The sequence below is a fragment of the Sinohyriopsis cumingii genome, chromosome 2, assembly GCF_028554795.1.
Source record: "Sinohyriopsis cumingii isolate HCF-2022 chromosome 2, ASM2855479v2, whole genome shotgun sequence".
Lineage (NCBI taxonomy): Eukaryota > Metazoa > Mollusca > Bivalvia > Unionida > Unionidae > Sinohyriopsis > Sinohyriopsis cumingii.
The window spans coordinates 136,182,156-136,192,940 of NC_142962.1; the positions used below are offsets into that span (position 1 = coordinate 136,182,156).

General features: G+C 40.6%; 1 protein-coding gene across 2 annotated transcripts in view; it reads right to left on the reverse strand.

Annotated features, from left to right (window-relative positions):
- LOC149805903 (17-beta-hydroxysteroid dehydrogenase type 6-like) overlaps positions 1-9,364 on the reverse strand; it is an 87,394-nt gene extending 78,030 nt beyond the window's left edge. Inside the window, exon 1 of one of the 2 annotated variants that reach the window (XM_089950665.1) lies at positions 9,040-9,353. In XM_089950665.1, coding sequence (XP_089806791.1) covers positions 9,040-9,238 — 199 coding nt within the window. In that variant the 5' untranslated portion in view covers positions 9,239-9,353. Of the gene's footprint in view, positions 1-9,039 lie in introns of both variants that reach the window. The other variant, XM_089950666.1, reaches the window with a different exon arrangement.
- Positions 9,365-10,785: the final 1,421 nt, after the last annotated feature.

Sequence of the window (10,785 nt, forward strand, 5' to 3'; positions counted from 1 at the left end):
TCCGTGTACACTGTTTGTCCCGGTATTCGTAGCCTTAATTTTTAAGATCGCCACTAGCAAAACTTAGAATCTTCTGGTCGTAGTGTTTGCCTGTCCAGGCTCTTAAACGGTCTCCTTCGATATAAGGGTGACGTTGACCCAGGCGATCGATGTAGATGCAACTGTCCGTGTCGAAGAACAGGAAGCGATCACCTAACAGTTCTAAAGCTTCGCACAATTTTAAGCGAGCATGAGCTGTTACGTAAGCCACGATGATGACATTTCCAAAATTCGTCGGCTTCTACAAAGTTCAGTTCTCCTTTGTAATTGACTAAGATCAAATCCTCAGGAACGACGTCCACGTGTTTCATGTATTTGGTTTTGTCGTGAATCATCTGGAAGTACCGGGAAGGTTCCGTCAAATACTCCGTCTCAGGTAAACACTGACGTTGTGCCATTTTACCCCACAAGCAATTTAACATCACTTTGGAAAACGATCGCCTTCCTTCGTTTTTCTCCTCCTGGTCTAAAGTGATGCCTTCCTGCTCCCAGTATTTGTCTTTCAATTTCATTTGGTCTTCGGGAGTGTGGCACCAGGAAGGATAGCCAATGGCTTCTTGTTTCAGTTTCAAAAATGCATCCACGTAGTCTTCGAAAATGCCTTTCTGGGTTTCGTCGCACTTGTGGTACTGTTCTGTCTTGGGAAAGTGGTAGATTTCGTACACTTCTAACAGTTGGTATCTAGGTCCATAGCTTTAACAATTCCACGCTGACCCACGTTCCTGCCAATGTGCGTTCTTTTTGTGTGTGCTGACAAGGACGGTTTTGGTTGAACGTTTCGGCACAAGTACAGCACAAGGGAAACACCATTTTTCCTTGGCAATGGTGAGGTAAAACGGGATGGTACAAGTCATTGGAAAACAATACTTTGCAATTGATCAATCCTTCGTATTGTGTAATGTTGTCCAGGTCAATGTGTTCCGTCAGCAATTGAGTATACCCAGATTGAAATCGACACTATTTGCACACGTAAGGATACAGTGAACACACGTCCAAATATTTGATTTCTTCTCCTTTCTCCTCGTCAGATTGGTACCGCAAACATATGTCATTTGTCCGTCCTTCGTGCAAACTGTCCCGAGGGTTCAGTGGGTCCATCAACTTGTAACTTTGCACGATGCGTTTAAACTCGGGATCGGTTTTCAAACGGTGATTGTACTCGTGTTCCCACATTTCCACCACTTGGTATCCTTGCTGTTCTAACTTCAATCACCGCTAACAAGTGGCCTCGTACAAGTCTATCATGGTCCGTTGTAAAAACTGATTTTTAGTGTTACGTTCAGGGTAGCAAAAGGGACATCCGTGAAATAAGCAACCATTAAACTCGTACATGATCTTGGGGTTTTCTAAGTCCCATCCATCCATTGAATACGTTCCGATGGTATTTTCCCCTCCCCCATTTCGGGCGTGTTGGATCCATTTGTCTTCCTTATCGCACAAGTAATGTAGCCAGCGTAGGGCTTTGACCGAGTATTGACGTTTGACATAGTTCATCGTTTGAGGGCTGATGACAACCAGGGTGCTTTCAGGCATGAATCGTTGTCGGTACACTAAGGAACACGCTTTGGCGATGGTGCAGATTTCTTTCAAAGGCTCGATCGCTCCGTGTTCCATGATCCGTTCTCGAAACGGATTACACAAACGTCGTAAAAGGTCCACGTCGGAACGACAATAATTTATCATTTCTTCCTGAAAGTCGAAAGGGGTTCGAGGAGTGGGCCTGGTACCAAGCGTAGAAAGCTTCTCGTTGTTCGGTACGCATGCTGAAGGGGTCGTAGTCTTGAGCCTCAGGCAAATGGGGTAAAACGGCGTGTTGATTGGCTTCGGTATTGAAAAAGTGATGAAAATAACCTTTGGCCATTTCTGTCATTCCAAACGTTTTAGACATCCGACTCAAAAAGCATGGCCAAGTAGCTCATCGAATCTTTAAACTGTACTTGTCCCACTTGCATGGAAATGATTTTGGCTCCATTGAAAGTGACTTTCGGACGTTCGGTGACTTGTTCCGTATAATATCTCAAAAGAGACTGCCCATCGGATCCCAAGAAATTGTGAACCATCGCAGTGGCATGGCGATAACAATCTCCCTAACGTTCCATGTCCTCTTGGCTCCACGTCTCGTCGATGGGGTCTAAGATCCATAGGACGAAATCGGCCAGCGTGTTCGATCCCCGAAATATGTTTTGCATGTCCTCCAGGAATTTTACTGCAGTGAGGGCAATGACTAAATACAGGCTCTTGTATGCACTTCTCGCACGCTCGGTGAGCCATACAGAAATAAGGAATATGAATGCCGGTCTCTTCCATGCATTCGAAATCGAAAAAGATGAAATTGCCTTTCTTCTGATGATCTTGCTCCTCTTTTTTGAAATGGTATTTTTGAATGTAGCATTCTTGTTCGGGGCCCCGAGTGGCCGAGTCTTCTAAAGCGCTCTCCGTTACGGATCACTGCCATCTTACCTCTGTCTGCGCCGGTTCGAGTCTCGGTATCAGCCAATGTGGGTATGTGAGAAAGCTTGCCAGTAGCTTCTCGTGGGTCGGTGGTTCTTTCCGGGGTTTTCCTGGGTTCTTCCTCCACCATTAATACTGGCCGCCATGTATATCCTATCGTGTGCTGAAAAATGTCGTTAAACCTCACAACAACAACATTCGTGTTCCAAGTCCATGATTTGGCGACAAATGTGACATCGTTTGTTTCCTGAACATACGTGTGTCTTGGCATTATTGGCACGTATGACTTGTCCACAGGTAGTGTACAATCTCAGGAGTTGACAAGCCCTTTTCTGCTGTTAACCTTGCTTCTTCAAATGATGTTGGTAACAGGTAGGGCTGACAAAAGTGCGTTGACTACCAAGGAAATTCACTCGCTCTTGTCCTTCGTCCAGACAGGGTTGAGAGGCCAAACATCCTGAACATTTCGATCCACAATACTTGTGTTGTTCTCGATTGTTATAGCCATGGTCACATTTCTCACAGTGATAACCGTATCCCAAAAATGCGGTGATACTGGTGATGGTATCGAAATGTTCATCGTTATAATAGACGTGAATGTATTTTCCGTCTTTGAAATCTTTGCCTCAAAACAATAAAGGTCCGCACACTTCTTGATGGTGCACTTTCAAGGTGTGGTGTGCAGCTCGGACATCTTGCAAGGTGTGCATTTCAGGAATGCCACAGGGTGTCACTTTGGATTGCTGTGACAAAGTTCTGCTTCACTTCGTTATCTGGCCCAGTCCAATTGTTGAATAGTTTTCCAGACTCTTTTCCATTCTGCCGTGTCAGTCTTGTTGGCATACTTCCGTCTCACCACGATGGCACGGGCTAAACACATAATGTATTTAGGGTTGTTAATTTGGACAAGGCTGTGCTTGATGCTACGAAGGTTGTCCACCAATAACACCTTGTTTTACGTCCGGTCCCTCAAGGAAGAGATAAGTGGGTCATGAACAGTGTTGCTTTTCGATCGGGGATGTGAAACTTGTCGTTGGATTGTTGCACGTGTTGAATCATGTTGATGGCTTTGGAAGGTGTTAATTTTGCTGGGCTGCTAAACGGGGGACTTTATTGTGTTGTGATGAATGGAAAGTCTCAAGCGATCGTCTTCTTTGGCTTGACATTGTCGTTTTAGTGTGCTGAACAAAGAATCCCACACCTCGATGATGAACCCCTCTGCCTTCTCCAATGGTAGTTCGGCCTTGAAATCTTTAAAATTCACCGTGTACGTGTAAGCTGTGGTTCTAAATTTTATAGAGGAGCGCTTTTCCGTCCCTCGAATGTGGCAGTAATTTTCAGGAGTTAATAGTGGTAAACTTTAGTTAAGTGTAGACTCTCTGGGTCTGGATTCTGTCTCACTCATGTCATCTTCAAAATCACTGGCATCAATCTGTGCCATGACTTCAACTACTGTACGAGGCGATACATCACGTTTCTGCCTCTTACTTTCTTCTCCTTTCTCCGCGAAATGATGAGATCGTTTCATCTTGACTGCAAAAAATCAAATGACTACATTTTAAAGCCACAGGTCACTTTATATCCGTCAGACCAGTGTATATGTAAAGGGTTCCCCTTCAGTATTCTTTTTACTCTCAAGGAAACCGGAACGATGGAAAAGCCCACACAGACTGAACCTCTGACCACAGCTTTGTGAACGTGTCTTAAGAAAGTTTTCTTCAGACAAGCACACGGACTACTCACCCTCCTTTCGAGATAAAAATCAAGATACTTGCTATATCGGTAAGAAAGGACATTGGTCTTCTGAGTGTCCATACTGTTAGAAAAGCAAACCAGGTGTCAGAAGAGACAAAAGTCAAGATACCTGTCATCCATTGTCAAGATAAAGGACATTGGTCTTTAGAATGCTCCAAAAAACAACAGGAGCAAGAGGAAGAAAGGGGATCAGGACAGGAAGAAGAAGAGGTACCCTCCACAAAGGATGAAACCAGACATGTACAGAAAGAGATGAAAAAACTAGGAGAAAGTGAGGAAGGAGAAGAAGAAGAGAAAAAACATGTGAACGTGAAGAAATTCAACAGAAAAAAAACTGAGAGTGAACAAAGACACATTAGAAGTCTATGACATTTTTAAAGTGTTGTGTTGTGAATTGGATTGTAAAATTTATACCAGAATAGACCAGACGGAAAACGTGCGTCTTGGTTTTGATTTTTTAGAATAAGAACCTACACTCACGCACTCACTCACTGACACACGTACATCATGGGTAAAAAAAAGAAGAGATTTTGAGTTTTAAATGATTTTGGCAAAATGAATGATATCTCTTTTCAAGAGAAGTGGGTGGCCCTGAAAAGGACCGTTGGGTATTTGTTTTGTTTAATAAAGAAAACAAACTCGGGAACGGGACGTACTCCGCTTTAACTGACTTAAGCCTTTGCCACGGCCAAGGCCTACTTCTGGATTGGCTCATGTGAATTATTTGGTAGAAATCACTAGGGGTGGTATCTCAGGTGTAGCAACAGGTTGGACTGTTTGGCTCGGGAAGGTCTTTTTCTCTTGGGTCGTAATAAAGAAGTCTGATACATTTGTTTCAGACTCATCTCTGCCAAAATATCTAAGAGTAACGTCACTGTTTGACTTTCACTGTCCTCCTTCTCTCTTAGACCTTATTTCTTCTCTGCTTCTTCTTCCTGTCGTTTCTTTCTTGATTCCTCTTCTTCTCGCTGTTGATGTTGAAAAAGAAAAGCTTGTTCTGCTTCTTTCTGCTGTGGTGCAAATTTCTCCAATTCTTCTTTCTGTCTCTGTTTAAAATCCTCGACGTGTGGTAAATAAGGAGAAGGTGGCAAAAGGTACTGGTACCGGAATAAATTCTTGCAAAGAAGACAGAAAATTGACTAAATCCCAATTAAAATCGACCTCTACTAGAAACAGGCTTGTGTTGACTTTGGTCGCCGCTGTTATATCATTGCTTCTCGTCTCCACGGCTGGTGCACCCCAATTCATTGTCTTTGTTTCCGTCAAGTTCGAAAACTGTGTCGTATGGATTGACTGCGCACAGATGTTAGCGCATCTATATAGGAAATCTGACGTCACAGGCAACTCTCTTCGAACTGCAAGACAGACTGAGCACTGTGACAGAAATTTTTAACGCGTGTTTGGATTGGTGAAAAAACTCAATCCGTTTCGATCCGCTCCTTCATTATAAAAACCCGCAGTTCATTTCATTCCTTTCACCCGTTCTCGTCACAAGATGTGGACAAACGTAGAATCATCTACCCTCGTATCGTCAACGCTGTTCCGTACGGACGTACCCATGTATGTGAAATCATCACTGACAATTATCAGGATCACAGATACGAACGTTTGGAAAAGAAGAATTTATGTGGAGAGACAAGGTTGTTTGAAGAGTCCTTATCTATGGATCAGCAGTCAGAAGAAGTTTGAGGAAGAGAAGAAGACCTATGCGATGCCCTCTATGTTAACGGAATGATGTTAATATAAGCCCAACGGCTCTTTTCACAGCCACTCGTATGCCTCGAAAAATTTCTTTCTTGCCTAAATTGTTTTTTAGTTGTATTTTTGTTTATGTTTGTATGTTGTATGTGTTATATATGTCTATGTCCCGCCAACACATTCTAGGTTCTTTTCGCCGCTCTTTGCTTTTGGTCCCGATTGAGGTCAGCCCCTTGCTACGTTGTTACCCATCTTCGGTACTGTGACGTCACCTCACCCGTTCTATTCATATTATCTCTATACAACAACCCCACTTTGCCTTGACGCTATACAGTCCCAATATTCCCCATGTTAAATTTCCCTTGACGCTATACAGTCACACGATATTCCCATGTTAAATTTCCTTTGACGCTATACAGTCCCACGACCTTTTTCCCATGTTAAATTTACCTTGACGCCAGGGTACAAACTCCTCTATATTAACATAAAAGTCCCTTTGACGCTATAGTATCCCACTAAACTACTTACAAATCAAATGATGCATTAGGCTATCACAGGGTCGAGCATAACGAAAGTACTTGGGAAATTTTAATCATTTGATTATTGAATTGTCATTAAACTGTTATTCGTTGAATTTCACTTTTTTGTATATTCAATCATTTAACCGTCGGCATTGCTGATGGGGGCTCGGAGCTTTACATCTGTCTTTCACTAGTTTAACTTCCAAACAAAATCGAGCCTGGGTGGGACTTCTATAATAATTTAAATAAAACATTGGAAGCACCCCACCCCACAACTACCACAGTGACGGCATAACAACCCCGACACACCTCAGCACTAATCGTCCGGGATTCTAACCCACGACCTCCGGAATCCGTGACTGACTCCCTAACCAGTAGAACGAACTGATAGGTACCTTTGTTTCCTTGAGTGAAACAATGCCATGAATTCGCCGTTTCTTTAAAACAGGAATAAAAATATTAAATAATTTCCGCAATATCAGTAAAAAGGTCATACATTTCTTACACAACAATTGATGACATTACTTATATCCGTCAAATTGTCTTTAAGGTCACCGGTTATAAACAGCCAAACATTCAATTTGAGTACAGAAGTAACCGAACTGTGTTAAGCAAACACCTGTTTTGGGAGACAAATGTCCTCATTTTCCAGAGGTAGCTCCAGAATACTTGATGGAATGTACTTAGGAAGAAAGTTGCGAAACACAGTTTCCCAACATTAAGAACCCAGCTATGTATCTACTTCACTGTACCTATAAATTGTTTACCAGTCTTTGGAGAACAGGTACAATATTACCATTTTTATCCAGTTTATATAACTAGCGAATGTGTCGGTGAAAGCCTACAAACTGATTAACAGCTTGGATTTGACGACTTCCTTTAATGTCGTAAGGTGTGTTAACCGTGGGTTGCGGTTTACATTTGTTTGCATGCTCTTAGTGGAGTTATCTAAGCAAATAATCAATTCAGTCTACGTGTAGCCATTGATATGATTTTTGATATTCAAATACCTGAACTGAGCTGACAGCCCGAGTAAGATAAAACCAAAGCGATTACATATCAGCTTTCGAAGATTCATATTTATACAGATAGGATATCTGTTTATCTATTCATGCGGAATTTTTTTCGGGGGGGGGGGGGGTTTGCTGACTTGTATTTTCAACGTTATATTTAAACCATGTGAATAACCGAAAACGTCAGTCGCGCGTTTATAGTCAGCTGTATAAATTTATAACTAAAAAACCAGTTTTATGGTTATGTACATGCAATCCGTTCAAAATATAATCGAATTTAAAAAAGCTATTTTTTATATAAATAATCTAGTTTGCAAACGACAAGTGATACGCCAACTTCAAAAGCCTAAGAGGTAATTTAAAAAAAAACAAAGAGATCAGAGCCTGCCTGTCAACATGGCACTCAAATTATTGCTGTAAAACGCGTGACCATGGCCTAAGGGTCGATTATGGAGAGCAAACGGCTTGGAAAATAAATATTCTCTTAGCTTCAAAATGATCCATGCAGTCTACGAACAAACACCATTGAGGTGTTTTGGAAGTATAGGCAAATGAAGAAGAAAAAATGTAGCCTACACCTTAACACTGATTCTCTATGAATATGACCGGGAACCCAAACTTAATGGGGCGATAACACGTGTCGCACAAGGTAGTGTCTAAACTTCACGATGACCCATCCCAAGTACGAATAAAAAACCCATCAAGGAGTTTGGATAAGACACCGTAGAACTCTCTTATAAGACGAGTCTAACTGCTAACTGCAGAGACCCAGATCTGCCGTCTCGTCATACACAGGCAGGTCTGGGTCTTGCACTTTGGTAGGGTAATCAGTAGAACAAACAACAAAGACCCTGATCTGCATGCTACGGCAGATGGGGATCTTGTTGCTTGCCGGTTGACTTGACTTATAAGCAAGTATAGACCAAAAGTGAATGAAAGGCCTTGAACCAAAATATTAACGCAAATATTCTTCGAATGTGACCTGCACCACAAGGTCAAATGGGCATGGTACCAAAGGAATTTGTCATAGCTTAATGATTGATCCCAAAGTATAAAAAAACAGGATATATAAAGCAAATGACAATTTTTAACAAAAAAAAAAAACAAAAAACCTTAATATAAATTTCTATAGCTCTGACCTTGACCCCAAGAAAAAAGGGGCAAACATGTAGTAGAATAATTTGTTTAAGCACCATAACGAGCCACACCAAGAATGATGAGAATCTCTCATATTTAGAAATTGGAAGCAAATTAATAAATGTAAATAAATGCCGCTGACAGTTAACGAAGCCGCCAATGGTGTCGAAAAAAGACTATTTCTCGCCCGTGCGACAGAAAAATCTACCGGCAGGTTCTTCTATCAACGACAGTCAGTTTAACCCATGACAATATACATATGTGGTTCTCTCAGAACAACAGTAAAAACTTTAAATCGATAAATTAACTAGGTTTTTATTGAAGCGTATCAATTTCTCAAGCTATTTATGACTTATATTTCATGCACTAAGTAGTGCCATTAACTCTCTCTCTCTCTCTCTCTCTCTCTCTCTCTCTCCACTTACCTGTTATCAGAACGGCTTTATTGGAGGGATCAACAGCGACAAATTTCTTCGAAGTCAAGATCTTCCATGTAACCACTGTTAGAATCCCATAAAGGGCCAATTTGAGAATCCTACTTGGGTACATTGCTTCCGCAAAACCGGGAAGAAAATACCAGAGTAGAACAACACATATTATTCCGACAAACTTTATGGCCGCCATGATTTCTTACTGCACCGCTAAAAAATAATCTGCTTAAATACACAAATCTACTCGGCCTTCCAGAGCAGAGCTATGTTTGTGTAATATACGCTAAGTCAGTTAAAATTGGTCACACAGCGAAACGATTCGCTTATAAAAATAGCTATCGTAGTCCCAGTTCACTTTCTGTTATCGGACTGAGCCATTACTGCGCAGGAGGTGTAAACTTTATGATTTTGGAAGATTACGGCCTCTTTCCAGTAACCTTTAATTTATTTTTTTTTTGTTTGTTAGAATAAGATAACTTCATTTATATACGTGAGCGATAAACGTAAGGGACTATTATATTGCATAAAAATAATCAATTATTGCTAACGATCTTTCAAGAGACCGCTTAGCCAAAAAATGTGCTTCGAGGGGAATTCCTTCGTGTAGGTGTCAAATCTTGATAAAGCAATGACATCACAATTTGTAAGATTAAGAGGGAGGGCACATTGTCCCAATATGAACCCGAAGTGCGTTTTTCGATATCTAGGCAACTAGACCAGGCAAATGGTCAGTTACCTACTACGGTCGATCACCTATTTTAAGTTTGCAGCGACTCACGATAGTTAAGTATTACAGCGGTGTAATGGTACAATCGAAAGTGAGGGCACATTATTTTCATCTTTGGTATATTTAGGTCACTAGCCCAGGCAAACCGTCAAATTTCCTACTGCGGTCAGTCACCTTTATTAAGTAGGCATCGATCAGATCTTTTTGACAAGCAGTGACTTTTAAGCCCGTATAACAGAGCAAGGGAGAGCAGGGTGGCATTGTCCTGTCTTGGGGTACGTTTGTTCTATATTTAGTACATTTAATAACTGGGCTAGGCAAACCGTTTATCGTACCTGCTTAATACCACAACAGCAAAAAATAGCTGATTTGAGGCTGTGAAATTTTACTCGCGCCTTTGCTCTCGTTCAATACCTGGTGGAGTTTGTTGTGCTTTTTTATACGCCCCAAAAATAATATGTAATAATGCAATATTACTAAATAAGACTTTGTATGTTGATGGGTTTGTATTGACCCACAATAGGCCTTTAAGATTACGCTCCGTAAACCGTTACTATATTCCCAATATTGCAGCATGCTGAGTTTACGATTTTAAGCTGCCATGTTCCCAGAAAATGACAAGTCGTAAACGATTGCCCTATTATATATATATATATATATATATATATATATATATATATATATATATATATATATATATATATATATATATATATTACTTTTTTCATCAAATGCAGTATTTCGTCGTTTTGTAATTGCTTTCAAATTAGACGATATTCAATCGGTTTTAACAAAGTGGTACATAATTTATTTAGACGACGTCTTTAGACTCTATATTCCGATCAAAATAATACACTCAGATTTACACAAAGAAACTATTATTATTATTATTATTGTTATTATTATTATTATTATTATTATTTGAATAGTAACTTTTATGAATTTAAACATGTTATGTTAGACACTGGACTACTTGAAAATGAACTTTAATAATTGGTTTAAGGATCCATGGT